The sequence below is a fragment of the Alternaria atra genome (genome assembly GCF_907166805.1).
Source record: "Alternaria atra isolate CS162 genome assembly, contig: 21, whole genome shotgun sequence".
Classification (NCBI taxonomy): Eukaryota; Fungi; Ascomycota; class Dothideomycetes; order Pleosporales; family Pleosporaceae; genus Alternaria; species Alternaria atra.
This window is the reverse complement of record NW_025091319.1, coordinates 19,560-39,635: the sequence shown is the minus strand read 5'-3', so window position 1 is coordinate 39,635 and position 20,076 is coordinate 19,560. Positions and strand designations below refer to the sequence as shown.

Sequence of the window (20,076 nt, the reverse complement as noted above, 5' to 3'; positions counted from 1 at the left end):
GGCGCCTTGGGTTTATCGCCCCTGCGAATGATATGCAACGACTTCTCCATAACCTCGTCCGGAGAGACATACGAAGAGCACCGGTGGTACGCCATCACACCACCGCGCCATCACACCACCACGCCATGCAGAGAGTCACAATCCTAACGGTGTAGTCTGAACTCTACTGCTCCACAAGGTAATAAACGGCATATCACGTTCTAGATCTTTGACGTGTTCAAGTATCGCAGCTCAGGTGACAGGGATCTTACTGCGATGGAGATTGTTCTCGCCTCCATTCAGTTCATCGTTAGCGACTGTACCAAAGGTCCATATTATTTATTTCTTTTAGCCATTGATAAAATTGAGAATACGTCGCCTAACGATAAGGCCTTCCTTTAGTAGGTCAGGATTGCGATCCGAAAAACTTTAAAACAAACGCGGAGGAGCGTCATGCTACGCACTCGAAGCCAAAGCGGTTAACCTCCTATAGCAATTTCCAGTCGGGCTTCGCGACCCTACATATTTCCAACGTGACTAGAGCTTTGTTCATGTCAGAAACGATGGTGTGCCTCATAGGCCTTGATGTCGCGCCTCGCAACTGCATTGGTGTACGAGGCGCGGAACGCTAATGTCGCTAAACGCGGACCCACCACATGGTCGCTTAAAACACTTGGCAATAAGCGCCGCCACACAAGCCTAGATCCTTGACATGAATCCGAAGGGTTCCGATTGCACAATACTCCAAGGGCTAACGTCAGCGTAAGAAGAGAGCGGACCTGCGGCAATCAAGGGCGCTTTGATCAACTCTTTGGTTAATGTAGTCACCCAGGCCTTCAGGAAGAAGTCTATCGTCTTCACAAGGTCCTTTCTCTAGATTTTCTAAGTCCATCACTGCGCTATGATGTTCGGGGAAGGGGAAGGGGATGGGGATGAGAACCATTGCTGTTATTGTGCCAAGATACGCGTTGCAGCAACACGCGCATTGTGAGCACGGACACGGCATTCTGATAATAGCTAGTCTGCTTGTGACTTTCCTAATGTACCTTGCCATATTTCTTCTCTCCTTAGCTATTCTCCCCTAATATCACTAATATGTGGCATGACAACCAATATGCTCCAAGAGGCTTTGCAGTCACTTCTCGTCGCCTCTAGTGACAATACTGTTACTTCCGGAATGGATTTGTACTCTGAAGCACCGTGTGGTTGCTCCTTACCAGTGATCGCTGTATCGGAATAGTAGTGGGTGCTTGTCAAATCACAGATTGTGGCGACTACTTAGCAACAGTTAGGAGTTGGTGATGCTACTCTATTTTGGAATCGAGGTCCTGGTAACAAAGTTGATGGTTAAGACTGAACACAGTGCCATAAAGGTAATGCTACAACTTGCTCTATGCTTTGTGAATCGCAAGCAACATCCACGAAGCTATGCTAACCACTGTAATCTTCAGTGAGAAGAGTTGAAAAGTGCTGAGCTTTCCCTGCTGCTCTCTCTGATACTGCTCGCATAGGAGAGCGACAACAGTCATCCTGCTACGCAAAGCGGAACTGTCTTGAGAGTCATCTGCTGTCGTACAAGGCGATTGTCAGTACACAGCTGGCTATTTCCCATCCTTTATACTATAGCACTAACCCGAGGTTTTCTGAACTCACTACCACCCAAAATCACCTTCTCGCACCAACACCTTTATCGCCAATCCCCAACCATCCCTACCTCCAATCCAATTTTTCGTTTTTCCAACTTTCTCAATTACACGTACATGATCCTGGACGGTCTCCTTCAATTTCATTGGATCATTCTTCTTCTTTTGTACGAGGAACACCAGCTGAAACCCATTAACTCCGCTTCCACTAGGACAGTCCTTTGTCCACCGAGCTGACAACCGAACTCTGGGCTTAACATCATCGACAAAGCCGGAAGGGTAAAGCCTTCGAATCAAGAGCGCCACTTTACCAATGTAGCACGTCCACCATACATCCTTAGCTTCAAGAATATCGCGCAGATAATTCTTGAACCTTGTCTCGCGTGGCGGAAGCTCGCCACCATAGCTTTCCTCAAGAACTAGTGCAAGCAGAGCGCGGCTGGAGTGGGATACACCATGTGTTGAAGATAACAATCCGGTACTAGTGCTGTACAGAGCAGATGTGGATGATGAACCCTTCGACATAATGGAATGGACATAGAGAGTATTCGCAAGCGCCTTGACGATATCCACGCTTACCAAGTCGGAGTACTGTTTGGAATGAGCTTCACTGTAGTTTGGTATAGCGTTGAGTAGAAGCTCAGCAATCCGATATGCGGAAGCCTTCGCATATGGGATAGTAGCCATAGTAAGCGGGTTCTGCTTTCGAATGCTTGAATGAAGCTCCTGGAACAACAGACCCTCTCTTATACCCCCTTGACAGAAATGAGCTTCCCTCATTCCGTGTGGAAATGATTGTGCCAGGACGTTGACCAAGAATGCGACTGCGGGGACTTGCTTACGTCGACGGTCCGACACTCTGAAGATTTTTCGCGCGGCGCGCGCGACGTGTTTTAGCTTTTCCGTATCCGTAAACTCCGGGCTTAGGACCGTGAAACCATTAATAATGGAGATTGGGTAGTGGTGTTTTCCCATCTGATTCTGGTATAACAGAAGGTAGCCCCACCCACGGAAGCCGCCGCCCGAAAGATACAAGTTGAACCCCCCTTTTTGCTGCGCTCTTTTGACCATGTCTTCTGGGACTTCAAGATTGGTGTAAGCGTGAAGGAAATTTGTCTTCATCTCTTCACGCAGCCTTTCAGTCGCCTTTCTGGCCTCCTTATGACTCTTTCCTTTCGTCAACTCATCCAGCTTCTGTGTCAAAGCCGCCGCCCCGTACGGAAAGCTGAACGCGCCTTTAGGACTCAGTTTGATGACTCCCATATGAGACACAAGCCACGTAATCTGCATACTCCCACCTCCAAGGTCCATCGCAATGCCTTCCATTTCTGAGAAACTGCTTGCAATGCCGAACGCTCCTATCTTACCCTCATCTTCCTTCGTCAAGAGCTCGACAGAAGAGCCAGTTGCTTTGTAAATTTTCTCAAGGAATTCAGTGCAGTTGATAGCGGTTCGTGTGGCTTCAGTAGCTATAATGCGGACGCAGTAGCTTGGGACGCCGAAGTCCGCACAGATAATCTGGAAGCGAAGAAGTCCAGCAATGACATCCTTGGTGACGGTGTCCGGAATCGGAACACGAGCACCGGTCGTTTTATCGAATTGCGCGTCATATAGGCTTATGTCGAGGCGGTGGACGTGAAGAGTCGGGAGAATGCGAGTCGTAGGTGGAGTAAGGTCTGATATCGAGAATCTTATCCCATTGCTGTACCGGTAGGTGTAGCGTCAGTGAATGGGCAGGAAATCATCAAGTGAACAATGAAAGTGCTCGCTATTACCTGCCCATGTCGACTACTGCCCGCAGGTATTGTGATTGCTTTGGAGCATTATTGTAAAGATCTCCAGAAACAAGACTTGGTGGTGCTTGACACCGGGGAAGGTCGCAGCCGCCACCCATGATATGGGCGAGGATATGTCTATACAACAAGATCGCGAAGAACCTTTGTTTGGCTACAATGATCTTCCCATAATGGGTTTACGAGCGAAGGGAGAATCTCTTTGTCGGCGCCAGAGGGGTCCTAGATGGTTCACGTTCTAGTGGCGTGATACAACATGCGCACAGTAATGCGGGGTAAGCTGTGACATTAGCGTGAGTAATCGCTCTCATTGCACGAGTATATAAACCGGACTTGAACGTTATTCATCCTTGTCATGCACTAACATGGCTTATAAGCGAGTAATCTATGTCCCGAACCTCTTGCATGTCAAGTCACACCACTAATTGCAGCAACGACCCGCGATCGTATCCATATCCACGAATGGATGACGCTTGCAGTCCGCCCTTCCTATGTAGAACAGTTTCTTTCGAAGTGAGTTCGCTTAGAACAAGCCATCTCTTACCAACCTTGCTCACTACGTGAATGGTAGAGCTGGCCGGACTGAGCAGGGATGGTATGAACGCTTATTTTCCATCGACCGAGTTATGAATTGCTGGGGTAAGCGGGCTGCAAACAAATTGCGGATCCCCCGCTTTATCTATCCCGTACCGCGCGATGGACAAACATCACACACATTCAACGCACTCTTGCTTGCGTCAGCTAACTGGCTATTCCTCGTGGAAACTCTACATTCCAACACCGATCTATTGCTTGCAGTTCGAATCTTACCCCCTATCCCTACGACGGATCTTTCTACCACCAGAAGTAGTCGTGATCTTCTCCCGATCTCTCATCTCTGGATCACCTTTTCGGCCTTTTCGACCTTGAACGCCTGTATTTCCTTGGGATGAGGTAGGGAACAATAGTTCATGCGTATCTACGGGTGTGCTTGACGACAGCTGAGCCTTTGGCACGCTGGAGGTGCGTCAAGCTGGTTGTCTGCAGCGCAAGGTGAGCCAGTCACAGCTTTGTATGGAAGATGGCTAGTACAAAGTAAGCATAGTTACACGCAATGACTGTAACTAGGTGGGAAATAGTTGACGAAATCTTACTCTAGGTGATGGTATCTAGACCAGAAGTTCAGCAAACTCGAGAAGAGAAGTGAAAAGCGATGGGTACATGAGTGACGGAGTCATGTGGTTATTTGTTCGGTAGGGTTTTTAGATGGTTGCTGAGATACAGGTTGCGAACATCAGTCCAGTCGGGCATTGGAAGATTGTCAGAGTTGTGGACCTTTGCGTGTCTTTATCCTAGATAACATAACGCGAACGCACCCTCCATCTGCAGAATCGAGTGTTGACTTTACGAGGATGTAATGTGGCGAACTATCTCCCCTGGAAGTAGGAAGCTCGTCAGCTGTATGATAGACAGGCGAGGGCATGTGAGATAATCTGACATACGGAAGATGAAGACAACTGTGCTGTGCAGTCCCCACCTCCTCAGGACTTGCAGCTCAAACCCCTTTGGCCGAACGCTTCCCTGGGAACAGCTTCTGCTAAGGAGCGGATTTTTCCACAGAATATGTACCAGCTGTTTAGACGAACCACCAGCGATGTAGTAGGCGACACTGCCACCCGTGCCTCTTCCGGCTCCCGTAGATTCGGACTGCCACAACCCACTTTCCCCAGCAAGAATAGAAGATGGAGGGACCATATCCGCCGCCCATACGCCCTGAAGCCACAGAGACTCTTTCTCTAGGCATAATTCCTCGTTTGTTTGATTTATGAACACCACTAGTGTGCTTCGGCGTAAGATCCCCATTGGTGGTTGTCTAGAAGAAGGCATTACTCTATATTCCAGAGTCTAAAAGTAATGGCAATACCTACTCTAAGACTGTTTTTCTGTGGATAAATCTGCATCCGAAGTGAACAATCCGGACTTGAAATCACTAGACAGGATTTCCAGCAAACGCGAAGCTGGAAAGCAGGATTTGATGAAGTTTTATGCTTTCGATATACCGATAACAGTTCGATAAGTCTTGATATCTTTTTCGTCACTCTCGCTATGGATGTGACCCATGACATATAAGCAAGACTGCAGTGGAAGCTAGTGCAACTTTCCCGCAACTCTCTTGCGCCAATGGTATCTGCCGAATGGTCTACCAGGTTGAAGCACCAATGAAGGTGATCTCGACACGAATGCCGCTCCAGCTCCCGGGCCAGTCGTCAGTGCATGCCAAGAACACCAGAGATCATGCGGGCTAGGATTCAGCCTGTACTTTCTTAACATGCTGTATTCATAGTTAGGCTCTAAGAGTTACGATTGTACCTATCAGTAGAGCATTATCTGGACAGGGGAGCGCGTGTTCGCTAGAAGCTCTCTGTCCGTAGTGTGGTGATTTAATACAGACGCTTAGTGCTAGATAGTAGGATACAACATTTTAGAACCCGAAAAGGCTCTGGCCCTAAGTAGTGGAGTGACATGTTCAAGTGTTACCTAAGCCCTCTCGGCGGAGTCCGTCCCCTATGCCAAGGACCGTAAAAGCGCCACAAAACTTTATCTTGTTCAGAACGAGAGCCATTGGTTGCTCATATCGTATCACTCGATATCATAAGATCGAGCTGTTTTTGGCTTGTAGACACTGCTATCTTCTCACAGCGCCTCACTTCGCCAGGCCTTAGATCTCAGCGAATGCCGTCCTGTCCGCACATGATCAGCAGTTGCGAAATGAGGCGTGCATAATTACATCATAAAGAGACTCCTTCCCTGCTTTTGAAACTCTGTTGGTCATGAGCTGTGCGTAACCTCACAACACCTCGTATTGCCGCATGTCAAAACATTCAGCAGATGGCAGGGTATCATTTCTCTAGATACGCGAGAGCTACTGCCTCATCTGTGGTGCTCGGCTTACTAGCGTTACTTATGACCATTACAAGCAGTGAAGGTATGCTGTAATAAAATCTTCAACAGATTCTCTCGAGCCACCACATGCTAATGTCATTTCAGCATCCTCAACTGCAAACACCGGATACTGGTCTACAACGGAAATATCCACCAAGCGAGAACTTGACAGCACTCCACAGGGATACGCCCCAACCTCTCTTACATGTCCAACTTCTCGACCTATCATTCGAGAGTCGATGTCTTTAAGCCCAGAGGAGGAAGGATGGCTGAAGAAAAGACAAGTGAACACAGCCTGGGCAATACGTGATTTCCTCGCTCGAGTGAACATAGGTGACTTTGACAGCAACGCATACATCGAAGATATCAAAAAAAATGCGTCTGCGTTACCAAACATTGGAATTGCCGTATCGGGCGGTGGATACAGGGCTTTGATGCATGGCGCTGGCATCATTTCAGCTTTCGACAACCGCACACAGAACTCAACTCAACCTGGCCATGTTGGGGGCTTGCTGCAGGCAACTACCTACCTATCAGGCCTTTCGGGCGGAAGTTGGTTAGTTGGAAGTCTTTACATCCCAAAACTCAGGTCAGTACAGGAAATTTCCAGAACAGATTCAAACGATACAGCCTCCTTATGGCAGTTTGAAAACTCAATCATCAAAGGTCAGTACAACATTATTGCTTTTGTCCCTGCTCTAAGATGGATCAGGCCCTGCGACACTCTCCACAACGAGCTACTATACCAACATCATGGACGACGTACGTCAGAAGGAAGCGGCTGGTTTTAATACCACCATTACGGACCTGTGGGGAAGGGGACTTTCATTCCAACTGTTCAATGCATCGACCGGTGGTCCAGGTAAGTCCGTCAATCGAAGTGTGCAGTTTAATGCTAACAAAGCGTGAAAGGTTATACATACTCGAGCGTAGCACAGAATTGGGACTTCCAGTCGGCGTTAGCACCGCTGCCAATTGTTGTAGCATTAGAGCGAGAACCAAACCAGCTCTTGATCCCCTCAAACTCTACGGTCTATGAGATAACGCCTTGGGAAATCGGCTCATTCGATTCTCCTATTGCTGCATTCGCTCCACTCCAATACGTTGGGTCTGGGTTCCGAGCGGGGACCGTCCCCGAAAATGAAAGCTGCATTTCAGGATTTGACAACGCGGGCTTCGTAGTGGGCACCTCATCTTCACTTTTCAACCAAGCATACTTGCAAATCAATAACACCGACATTCCTCAACGGGTGCGAGACTACATCGCCGAAAAATTAGAGGAGACGGGGCAGGAGAACAAGGATGTGTCTAATTGGGTGAATCCTTTCTATCGATACAAGGAAGAGAAGAACATGAACGCTGATAGTAAAGTCCTATCCCTTGTTGATGGCGGAGAGGATCTGCAGAACATTCCACTTCATCCATTGCTCCAACCCCTTCGCGGACTGGACGTTATATTCGCCGTCGACGGCTCAGCAGACACCGCTTTCCCCGGAGCGTATTGGCCGAACGGGACCGCACTTTTGGCAACCTACCAGCGATCGCTGCTTAAGACGGAATCTTCGCTCCCGTTCCCATCAATACCGGATCAAAACACTTTTGTAAATCTTGGTCTCAATTCACGGCCCACGTTTTTTGGTTGCGACACGAAGAACATGACAGAGCTGAGCCCGCTCATTGTATATATTCCAAACTACCCCTATACTTACAACTCAAATATATCGACCTTCCAACTGGAGACAAACAACACTGAGCGAGATTTGATCATCCAAAATGGGTACAATGTTGCAACGCGGGGGAACGGGACGATTGACAAGGACTGGCCAGGCTGTATCGGATGCGCGATATTGTCTAGGAGCTTTGATAGAAATAGCGTGAAGACCCCCGCATTGTGCGAGGATTGCTTTCACCGGTATTGCTGGGACGGAACAGTGAACTCCACATCTCCTGTTCCGTATGCGCCTCCTCACGCTATCGAAGCCAGCGGCAGCTCACGACAAGCAAGGACTACAATTCCACTAGTCTATATTGTTTGCTTCATGATTGTGAGTTTCCTACACTGAAAGGCGTAGGACCGTCTGTAAGGCTCTTAGTGGGAGTTTGAGCAATTTGGCGTAAGTAATATTCAATGGAATCTTCAGAGCAACTACGTGTCTCAAACATCATTTACACTGCTTCACTCTCTAGTGCAAGTTCCGAGCTTCATGCAAGATCATCTATTACTGCCGAAAGGAAAACAGAATTAAATTCGAATATAGATCTAGGCCTTCGCAAGCGGAAAAGAATATTGCTGGAAAGATCGTTCCTCCCATGTTCAAAAATACGAGGCCCTATGAACACTGGACATCAGGTACTAGCTACCAGCCTTACACCGCAGCATGGCGAACTTTCGAGAGACACTCCCTTATAGGAATCGAAGAGTGTTCTTATTCGCCTCACATAGTCCGAGGAACACTTATAATACGCCCGACCTTATCCACATCTTGTCGCCGTAAGATACCTAGTGTTGATTAGTATTCTTGTCAACATCTCTACGTTTCTCGGGGGTTAGAATTTTCTTTATATGGCTGTAAGTTGTCATTCAGAAGCATCTCGGGAAAACTTCCTGACCTGATTCTGTGCGTGTTGCGGCCTTTGTAGATCTCAAGAGAGACAAAGAGCCCCCAATCCAGGTTTCAGCTGATATTGCTTCAGTCATTCAAGGCGAAACTTACTAGGATCAAGTTGGGCAGCCAGGCCATAGATGCAATCAAAGGAAAGAAACATAGCCCTTCATATCTTATAACCTGCATCGCCAGCAGTGCTGAACGTTACAGTGGCTCGGGTTACAACAGTAAAAGGTCTGCCCCAGTAATAGCCTCAGTAGCTCCAATACGAGTATGAGGAGCAGGAACTGTTGAGCCGTGTATTCGAGTTAGCTCAGCATCAATGGCCCTCTAGATAAGAGGTGACTTGGGTGTGTATTAGGCCCCCTTCTGTGGACCCTTTGTGCGCAAGGTGCGCAAGGTGCACAAGGTAAAAGAAGTACACCAAAAGGGCTACAACAATGACAGAAGTACAAAGCTCGCCAGAGCAAAGGAAAACAAAACGTTCCGGAGCAGGAACAAATGTCAACTATTGTTTGTATCGTAATCTATGCTGCGGTAGCGGAGATATGGTCGGGGTTCTTGAACTGTGCGATGTATAGATTGAGAGCACATGTGCAAGGGAACGGCATCTCAGCTGCCATAGAACACTCAAGGTGAAGCCTCTGGAAGCATACCGGCAGATGGTATCGAGAGCAGATCCCCAAAGACGCCACCGACGATCCTAGCATCTACGCGTAATAAGGTTTGAAGACTCGATAGTATATCGTATGATATCGCATCACTTGATTACACATTATCTGATGATGCATCATCTGACCACATGTCGTATGATAGAGAAATGCCTGATTATACATCCTCACCTGATATACCAAATGCTGCTATGAGAGCCTAGATCGCTAGCGCACGTCTAAAGGGAACCGAATGCGCAATGTCTGACCTCGGCGAAGAGGGCTGGCTATCGGCTAGAATAGTTGAACCAAGAGGCTTACTCAACAAGGCCGGTGGACGTCGAAGGTGACATAACGAGTAGTTGTTTAGTCAATCTTTTGATCCCTGCTAACGCTGCTAACGCTTTTAGTTTAGCCTAGGCGAAGGAATTATGGGTTTTAGACCCTTCAGCTAACACGATGATGAATGTATACTCCTGCTGCAGACTCAGGGCTCGTTCATTCAAGTGGTCACGAAGACTTGCGAACCGAATCTTTCCACGTCTTTCATTCTCTGTTGGTAACGCCTACCCATTGCCTCGCATACTGATACTCGTCTTCGTAGACGCACACACTTATCGAATTCAACTTCTTTGACGCCAGTAGCCAGGAGCGTCCTCCTCTCTCGTACGAGACCTCTGAAAGATGTTGCAATGTCTTTCTATCAACCCAAAGACGAAATTCTCAGCTGTGGCTCGGAAGGTTGTGGCCCAAGTGCAACCCCTTTCGACAAAAGCGTAGAGGCTGGCGCTCTAAGAAGTCCGGAAGTGAAAGATGCGGCGCCCTCCCACGCTATGGCTGCGGATAGGGATGCGGGAAAACGGACAGAGCTCACATGCATCGCCACTGAACTTCCCGACCTTGACTTTGGCGATCCCGTTCTGGATCCTAGCAATCCAGATTTCGACGTTTACAAATGGGCGCAAACTGTCATGCGTGTTGCTGATCGAGCAGGAGTCAAGTTCCGTCGCGTTTCCTTTGCATTCAGAAGACTCGTCGTATTGGGCTCTGGATCTACAGCACGTTTCCAGACGAACGCAGCATCGATCTTCATGGCTCCATTTCGGGCGCACGAGTATCTTAATATTGGAAATAAACCTGGGAGACTTATATTAAACGGCTTTGATGGCGTGGCGAAATCTGGTGAAATGCTATTGGTTCTGGGGCGCCCCGGCAGTGGCTGTTCCACCTTTCTGAAAACCGTATCAGGCGAGCTTCACGGGTTGAAGGTGGACCCAGATTCTGAGTTCGCCTACAACGGTATTGTTGCCTTGAGAAAAACGCCCAGGAATCTCGTGCTAACTGTCAACAAGGCATCCCCCAGGAGGAGATGATTCGTGAACATAAAGGGGAGATCATCTACAACTCGGAAGTCGACAAACACTTTCCACATCTGACAGTAAGAGAAACCTTGCAATTTGCAGCTACTGTGCGTACTCCGCACAATCGTGTATTGAGTGTTTCTCGGAGAGAGAACATAGAGCGAGTTACCGCAGTTGCAATGGCGATTTGCGGCTTGGCGCATGTAAAAAATACCAAGGTAGGCAACGACTTTATCAGGGGTGTGTCTGGGGGCGAAAGAAAAGTATTATCTAAGAACCGGTGGGTTTGATCACATACTAAGTTGTTCGCAGCGTGTCAGCATCGCCGAGATGATATTAGCAGCCTCGTCGATCGGCTGTTGGGACAACAGCACGCGCGGGCTGGATTCTTCAACCGCTCTCGAGTTCGTCCGTACCTTGAGAACGAGTGCTGATATTTTTGGGACCACACATGCCGTTGCTATCTACCAAGCATCTCAAGCCATTTACACTGTCTTTGACAAGGTTATGGTTCTTTATGAGGGACGTGAGATCTACTTTGGACCCACGGAAGAGGCGAAGGCCTACTTCGAAGAAATGGGCTGGTACTGCCCACCACGTCAGACAACCGCCGACTTTCTCACCTCTGTCACGAGCCATGAACAGCGACGACCGCGTCAGGGTTTTGAGACTCTAGTGCCGCGGACTTCTGAAGAATTCGAACAACACTGGAGAACGTCACAAGACTACAAGAAACTTCTAGCGGAGATACAACAGCACGAGCGTGAACTCTCTAATCATGTCGCTGTTGACGAGTTCAGAGCATCACGCCGGGCCGCTCAATCGCAGCATCTGCGAGTCAAATCTCCCTATGTTGTCAGCATTCCAATGCAGGTCAAAGCATGTATCACACGTGCGCATCGGCGGCTATGGAATGACAAGGCATCAACACTGACAGTGGTGTTTGGGCAAGTCATCATGGCGCTTGTCGTTGGCTCCGTCTTCTATGGAACACCAGAAAATACGGACAGCTTTTTCGCGAAAGGGTCAACATTGTTCTTCGCTACCCTACTTAATGCCCTCATCGCCGTCACTGAGATCAACGGTTTATACCTACAGAGGCCAATTGTTGAAAAACATGCTTCTTATGCGTAAGTGTACCCAGCCAGACTGCGAAGGTACTCTTTGGGTCTCTATAGCTCTCTCCGTCTTTCCCAATCATCGTTCAAAGCTGATACCCTCAGTAGCTTTTGCCACCCATCTGCTGAAGCTTTCGCCGGCATTGTGTCCGATGCGCCGGTCAAGCTCGTCATCGCAACCTGTTTCAACCTGATCCTGTATTTCCTGGCGGGCCTTCGCCCAGAGCCCTCCCAGTTTTTTATCTTCTTCCTTTTCACCACTTTGGTCAGATTCAGCATGTCAGCGATGTTCCGGACCGTGGCCGCGTGCACGAGGACGATCTCACAGGCTCTAGCCATAGCGGGTGTTCTGGTATTGGCTATCGTGATCTACACTGGATATACCATTCCCCGTGCATATATGCACCCGTGGTTCAAATGGCTCGCCTGGATAAATCCTCTGGCATATGCGTTCGAGGCGCTCATGGTGAACGAGTTTCATGGAAGAGAGTTTCCGTGTGCTAGGTAGTTTAGCCCCAGCATTTCCGTTTCTATGACGCTGACCTAGGGTTAGCCTCGTTCCATCATATTTCAATTTGACCGGCGAGACCTTCATCTGTCCGACCGCGGGCGCTGTCGCAGGACAGGAAAGTGTCTCCGGCGACGCCTATGTCATGAGTCAGTTTCAATACAGTTACTCACACATTTGGCGTAACCTTGGGATCGTGATCGCGTTCTGGACGTTTTTCCTCGCAACCTATCTACTTGCGACGGGAATGAACTCGTCCACATCGAGCACGGCAGAAGTTCTAATCTTCCTGCGAGACCACAAGACAACGCCTGTCGGGGAAGCCACAGAGCACGTTGGTGATACTGACGGCCAGCCTGGCCTTCCAGTGGTATGCGCCGATCCTAATAAAGTCCATACAAGGGAAGATGGGCTTGTTCCGCTGAAAAAAAGCGTTTTAAATTGGTGTGATGTCGTCTACGATATCCGCATCAAAGGAGAAACCCGAAGGTTGTTGGATCACGTTTCTGGGTGGGTCAAACCAGGTACACTGACAGCGTTGATGGGAGTATCCGGTGCGGGCAAGACAACGCTTCTCGATGTTCTTGCCCAGCGTATCTCTGCCGGAGTTGTCACTGGAGATATATTAGTCAACGGAAAGTCATTGGAGCCCAGTTTCCAAAGAAGGGCCGGTACGCAGTACAACTGTTCCCGGATTTTCTTTTCTGAGAGATGCTGAATGTGAGGTAGGCTATGTCCAGCAGCAAGATGTTCATCTTGAGACATCCACAGTCCGTGAAGCATTGCGTTTTAGCGCTCTGCTACGGCAGCCTGCGTCAGTGTCGACAAAAGAGAAGTATGCCTATGTTGAAGACGTTATCAAGGTTTGCGTCCCACTGATTCCACTTTCTAAAGCTATGTTAACTACATCGAAGATGCTCGACATGGAAGACTTTTCAGAAGCCATAGTCGGTGTACCTGGACAAGGTCTCAATGTTGAGCAGCGGAAGCGGCTTTCCATTGGTGTTGAACTGGCGGCCAAGCCAGCTCTTCTGATCTTTCTCGATGAGCCGACAAGTGGCCTTGATGCACAAAGCTCATGTGCCATTGTCGGGCTGCTCCGGAAACTCGCTAATAGTGGGCAGGCGATCCTTGCCACCATTCATCAACCCAGCTCTATTCTGTTTCTAGAATTCGACTGCCTGCTTTTCCTTGGCAAGGGTGGGAAAACTGTATACTTCGGCGACATAGGTTCTAACTCAAAGACACTCCTCACATACTTCGAACGACACGGAGCCAGACCTTGCGGTGCGTCGGAAAATCCTGCCGAATACATTCTGGAAATGGTGACAGCCAGAGCAAGTGATGGATCTGAACAGACTTGGCCGGACATATGGAGGGCGAGTGCAGAACTCGCAGCTGTCCAGACCGAGCACAAGCGCATTCGTCAGGATATGAACAGCATGAGCAGTAGATCTACAGGCGGCTGTGATCAAGATGAGTTTGCCACGCCCTTATCTACCCAGATCTTTTATAACACCATTCGGGCCTTCCAACAATACTGGCGCAGTCCTTCCTATATCTGGGGTAAATTCCTGCTTGGTGGAGTTTCAGCCTTGTGAGCATTCTTCCAATCTCTATCAGTAATACGGAGCTCACATACGATAGATTCATTGGGTTCTCCTTTTTCCAGTCGAATCATTCTCTTCAAGGCATGCAAAATGCTGTATTTAGCATTTTTATGCTGACCTCTATTCTCAGCTCGCTCGTTCAACAGGCTAGTCGACCGAACGTGCTGAATTCTTGCATTGCTGACCTAGACCCAGATAATGCCCCGCTTCATCCAGCAAAGGTCACTCTATGAGGTCCGTTCCCGAGGGGGGATAACATCTTCGAGGTCGTGTGAAGCTGACTGAGTTGAGCAGGTTCGTGAGCGCCCTTCCAAAGTATACTCGTGGGCAGCCTTCATACTCGCCAACATCATGGTCGAAATCCCCTACCAGCTCATGCTTAGCATTCTAGTTTTTGCGTGTTACAATTACCCAGTATTTGGGTGCGGTTCCCTATCAACAGGTTGTGAATGAGTTCCGCCGCTAACAGCCGCCAGTGTCCAGTCTCCGGAGCGTCAAGTCCTGGTCATGCTCTTCGTTATTTCGATCTTTATCTTTGCTAGTACTTTTGCGCACATGGTCATTGCTGCGTTACCTGATGCCCAAACGGCTGGTACTGTTGCAACGCTTCTCTTCTCTATGACCATGATATTCAATGGGCAAGTTTATCTATCGGCAATGAGAAGGCCAGCGAGCTGATGAGAACAGTGTCTTCCAACCACCGCAAGCTCTTCCGGGGTTCTGGATCTTCATGTATCGCGTAAGTCCTCTGACATACATTGTTGGTGGCATCGCGGCAACTGGTCTACACGATTACCCCGTCCAGTGCTCAGCAAGCGAGATTAGTGTATTTGATCCCCCAGATGGCTTCAATTGTGGGGCCTATCTCGAACCCTACCTGGCAGACGCACCCGGTCAGCTACTCAATCCAGCTGCCACAGTGCAATGTCAGTATTGTCCTCTATCGAATTCTGATCAGTTTCTCTCCAGGTCTGGCATCACTTGGGTTACGTGCTGGCGAAACTTCGGTATCGTGTGGGCTTACATCGCCTTCAACATCGGCTTGACTATAACGCTTTACTACGTATTTAGGGTCAAGAGTTGGAGTAGCTTGAAGTCAACAAGAAGATCTAGCAAAGCTAAGGCTTGGTTTACAGCTAATAGGACTGTACACTAATTCTGTCTTCGCGTTATGGTGGAGTGGAGCACGAAATCATGTTTAAGGCGAGTTATCGAGGATAATTCATATGCTCTAGGAGCTATTATCTGAAATGCATTTATTCAGTCAGTACTGTTACCTCTTTACATATATCAAGGCTTCTAGATTCATCGAGATTTTGTCGCTGTTGCAACGGTGTTTGTTATATGTTAAGATTAGTGTAAGTCCTCGCTGCCTTCTCGCTGCAGATATAATGGAAAAAGTTAAGAAGTATCAAAGTAAGTAGTTTGCAGAGGCATCTAGCAAGATCATTATGATTGCTGGCGAAGAGCATCCGTCGCTTGTCATCAAGGAAGGTCCACCTGGCGAACTGGATAGTACTAACGCGGCCCAGCGACCGGTCGGGAAGAGGTAGCGGGCGATCCAGTCGATGGTTCAGAGGATGGCAACGGTTAGCTAGCGGCGGAAACGGCTGGATTTGAGCGAGCTGATGGCGCTGTATCATGTGATAACGTCAGGGTCCTTGACCGGGAACAGCAGTTTCTTGCGCGCAATCAAGGGGGTGGGGGCGAGCACGGGGATCGTGACTTTCGCGCCAGCGCATCACGGGGACAAGAAAAGGCAGGGCAGTGACAAAGGGTCGGGATAGCGGCCTCTCCGCGGACTTGGGTCATGCTGCGGCCCGGCCAGTTGGTATAAGTCGCGGCGGAAATGGTGTGATAGACGCGAAGCCAGGCGAGCAGATCAGCGTGGGTGTCGAAGTCGCAGTGGCTGAAGACTTGCTGCAGACCGGGGGTAGCGAGCTGGACGAGGGCGCGCAGCAGTTCGTCTGCGGCGTCGTCGCAATCGGCGATGACGGCCAGGCGCAACGGCTCAGAAACTGGTAACTGCTTGGCGATGTGCTGGCGCTCGGGCAGCGAGGGGTTATCGAGGAAGACGAAGCGGGTGACGTGAATTGTGAGGATGCAGCTAAAAATCAGCAAGGCGTTATCGGGGTCAGCGCTGCCCGCGGCGGCGTTCATGACCACGAGCAAGGCAATCAGCGCTTCGCCGCGCTGATACGTACCGGTGCGGCGACGAACATGTGGGACTAGCCTGTCACAGCTGTGTTGATCTAGGAAGTGGAGTGCGGAACCTAACAGCATCCTAGAAGATCACATCAAGAGACAGGATGAAGATATTTGCAAAAACACAAGATGTCAGCTATGATCTCGGCGGCTTGCTTGCTAACATCCGAGAGTGTCAGAAGACACTGGACTCCTTAGACCTATCGACTGCTATACAATCCACTAAACAAGACGACAACGCTTCATAACATGTGTCCAAGCCGAGCGCATTTGTTTACACGATAACGGAGTAACTAGACAGAAGGTAGGTGATTGCATTCTGTGCTATATGCACCGTTCCCAGTCCGACCTCTAAAGCCTCCGCCACTTTGTACTCATTACCTTGTATCAATTAGATGGGAAGTGGCATGGCTATAACACTTTGCAGTAATTGGGTCTGCATTGTAGAACATGATCTGGTCCGATCGATTTCTGGGCGATTAGGTAGTGACTGAGCCGCCCTATTTGCACGTGAATATGCTGACTACAAATTCTAAGGAAAAAGATTGTTTAACTAGTTACGAACGTCCCATATTACTAGTGTCTTAGTACTAAGCCTAATTCCATTAGATAGTTGAGCTGTAGTTGTTAGCCGCGTAAGTATGGGAGAGCGCACGAGATGATTGGAAATGTTGTTTAGACCTGCTCATCACCACCTGCTTCCTCCATGGGGTGATCACACCAGCGGGGTCTGTTTAGGTTTATTAGGGTGTACTAATTTGCCACTAATGTCTTGGCTAGTTGCAAGTGCATCCACGATCTGGTGGATGCGCTCCTGTACATGCATATAGCTTCCTAGCAGCCAGTACTCGACGAAATTGCCATATCCCTGCATAGCCGGATGATTTCAATGGCTACTCGATGACAACTGCTGATTTCATCATCGTGATATAAGGCCAGGATGGCAGTTAAGTGGCGCACTGCACACTCTACCTTTTTGCAGACCGGCACCAACTCCGTCGCAGCTCAATAGGTGAATTGGGGTACCTAACAGGAAATATGCATTCAGGCTTCCTATTCCTTTTCATTTTCCTCGTACTGGAGTATTTGGCCCATGCCCAAGACGATGGAGTTGATATCGTTCGCAACAGGTGTGCTCGCTGGCACCATTCATGTACGTGGAGTTCCTAATTACATGCTGTCGTTACTTCAGCTAATCATTACAGCCATGCTAAGAGACAAGTCTGTCTTCGTCGACGGTGGAGTGCAGCTATATCGCCAGGATGAAACTACATGGCTCGGTTTCAGTAAGCTATCCGCTCTAAGGCCCGCGACCACCTCCGAACTTACTTGCAGGCAAATACATCTTCGAGATTGACATGAGCGCTTCATGGGACGCCACCACCAACCTCACTGAGAAGAGAATAGGACGATTCGGAAACTCGGCGATGGACGCCAATCCTCCAAATATGGCTAGAGGTGCCTTGTACCGAGGCCCTGCCAAAGATCGACGGCTCTTCACCTTCGGAGGATCCACCTTTCTGGCCAACCAAACTGACCCGGACTGGAAACCTCCTGAATCAGACGATTACTCCTTGTGGTCATATGACACTGAGACGATGACATGGGGCCAGTACAGGATAAACTATGCTGTTCCGAGACGTCCGAACTGGGGCGCAGCGACTGAAGCAATCTCTACTGGAATTGGATTCTTCTTGAACGGCATGGTCGATCGAGGCTCGTCATCCGTGATGTACTCCATGACGGAATACATAAACAATACGCTAACACACGAGACGGATAACCAAATTACCTATCTCGGAGGATTGATTATCGTTGATTTAACCACTACAATCGCAAGAAATGTATCGACGGATACGCTTGGTAGTCCCCGCGTTGCAGGCGGGTTGCTACATTGCCCTGGGTTCGGCAAGACAAAAAATGGTACTTTGCTGACGTTTGGAGGCATGCGCAGTGGAAACGAAGAAAATAACACGTTCAATAACGGCATTCTGGTACCAGACACCCACCCTGATGGTGAGGTATGTGCTATGTTAACACGTACAGATTGATTTCGATACTGTCTCTCTATGTGACACGTTCAACGAAGACGACGTGATTTGGGTCAACCAGTCCACTTCGGGGGAGACGCCTCCTCCACGCATAGATTTCTGCGTTCTTCCAGGCGTGAAAGCGGCAAAAGACAACTCCAGCTACAATGTGTACGCGTTGTGATGAAAGCAGCTTTAAGCCACTCTGATCCCAAAACAGATACATATATGGAGGTTACGATCCAACGCAATCCATCATGTATGACGACATCTATGTCCTATCACTTCCGTCATTCGTCTGGACGAAGGTCTATTCCGGACAGAATCCGAAGTTCGGCCACACATGCCACAGTGCTGGCAAGCGGCAAATGATGACCGTAGGAGGATCACTCGATGCGAGCATGTATGCGGTAGAAACGACCGGCCAGATTCCGAACCTCACATCCATGACATGCGATAAATGGGGAGGCGTAGCCTTGTTCGATTTGAGCAGTCTCACATGGAGCTCGTTCTTCGATGCACATGCGCCAGATTACCAGGTTCCAGGAAAAGTAGTGGATGCAATCGGTGGTTCGTAAGTCGTCCCAGTGTTTCGTCCTTTACTCAAGATATCTAAACCTGACCGCCTGCAGGGGGAACGGAAGTGCCACCATGACAGAACCAGTCGGCGGATTTGCCAACGCTGCTCTTTTCACGATGTTCCACCCCCCCCCTCCAACGAGCACCCTCCACCAACTGGTCTTCCGACGGTCCTACCGCACCACAAAACGAAGAATAACGCTTACATTGCTGGCATCGTAATTGGCACTGTAGCAGGCATAGCTATCGTAGTGGGCTTAGCTGCTTGTATCGTCTATCAAAGGAGAAGAGGCCAACTACCTTCTGAAATGCACGGAGAATCTGCACAGGAGAAGGGTACAAAGTCGAAATGCGAGCACTTGCCGGTAGAGCTGCCGCCGAGAGAAATGCTACCGATAGAACTTGCAGAAACTCAGCGTCCTGCTGAACTACCGTAAGGATAAGCTCGTTCCGCTAGGATTAAGCTACCTTTAGTGCACGCAATATAAGGACTGTTACGAACCTGAACAGAGGGACACGGACGACTATGTAGGAAGAAGATTGCAGGAAGATACCCCAGTCAACCGAGACAAAGGGAAGGCTTTTGTCTACCAATGGATGACGCCACCCCGCAGGGCACGTGATCCCACGGTCTTGGCGGAAAGTCTTTATAGGACAAGTCACGTGCAATCCTACGGTGTCCTACGACATCCTACAATGTACTACGCATAGAACATTATAGGACTGTAGGACGTAAAGGACAACTCTAGGTATATAGCATTAGGCAATAAACTCTTACAGTTTAACGTAGTTCACAAGCGAGTAACGCACCTAAGCGAGTAACGCACTTTTACTAAGACCTTACTAAAACTACGACTATACACGACTATACAGCACTGTTAACAATAGTAATTAGAAATTTTAATATAACGTAGTTCACAAGCGAGTCGCCAACACAAGCAGGTCGCTACCCTAACACTAGCGCCACGCCTGCGCAACAACGTAGTGTAGCACTAGAACACAATATTGTACTATAGGTAACAGATTACTATTACTCAGAAGCGTTACTATTATCTACATCCTCTATTTCTAC

At 48.8% G+C, this 20,076-nt stretch overlaps 4 protein-coding genes across 4 annotated transcripts; 2 read left to right on the top strand and 2 right to left on the bottom strand.

Annotated features, from left to right (window-relative positions):
* Positions 1-1,631: 1,631 nt before the first annotated feature.
* On the bottom strand, positions 1,632-5,355 carry ALTATR162_LOCUS462 (uncharacterized protein; the record flags this gene model as incomplete). The annotated part of the gene is made up of 3 exons (XM_043308056.1): positions 1,632-3,298; positions 5,231-5,267; positions 5,323-5,355. The coding sequence occupies 3 exons, from the start codon at positions 5,353-5,355 to the stop codon at positions 1,632-1,634; spliced, it is 1,737 nt and encodes a 578-aa protein (XP_043163991.1).
* A 1,735-nt stretch (positions 5,356-7,090) lies between these two features.
* ALTATR162_LOCUS461 (uncharacterized protein) lies at positions 7,091-14,423 on the top strand (the record flags this gene model as incomplete). The annotated part of the gene is made up of 9 exons (XM_043308055.1): positions 7,091-7,199; positions 7,250-8,114; positions 10,198-10,892; positions 10,946-11,031; positions 11,267-12,084; positions 12,181-12,567; positions 12,626-13,251; positions 13,310-14,177; positions 14,228-14,423. The coding sequence occupies 9 exons, from the start codon at positions 7,091-7,093 to the stop codon at positions 14,421-14,423; spliced, it is 4,650 nt and encodes a 1,549-aa protein (XP_043163990.1).
* A 1,459-nt stretch (positions 14,424-15,882) lies between these two features.
* ALTATR162_LOCUS460 (uncharacterized protein) lies at positions 15,883-16,350 on the bottom strand (the record flags this gene model as incomplete). Its single annotated transcript, XM_043308054.1, has 1 exon — positions 15,883-16,350. One exon carries the CDS (start codon positions 16,348-16,350, stop codon positions 15,883-15,885), a length of 468 nt encoding a protein of 155 aa, XP_043163989.1.
* Positions 16,351-17,602: 1,252 nt separating this feature from the next.
* Positions 17,603-19,226, top strand: ALTATR162_LOCUS459 (uncharacterized protein; the record flags this gene model as incomplete). The annotated part of the gene is made up of 5 exons (XM_043308053.1): positions 17,603-17,681; positions 17,731-18,416; positions 18,442-18,596; positions 18,646-18,999; positions 19,058-19,226. 5 exons carry the CDS (start codon positions 17,603-17,605, stop codon positions 19,224-19,226), a joined length of 1,443 nt encoding a protein of 480 aa, XP_043163988.1.
* Between the last annotated feature and the right edge of the window lie 850 nt (positions 19,227-20,076).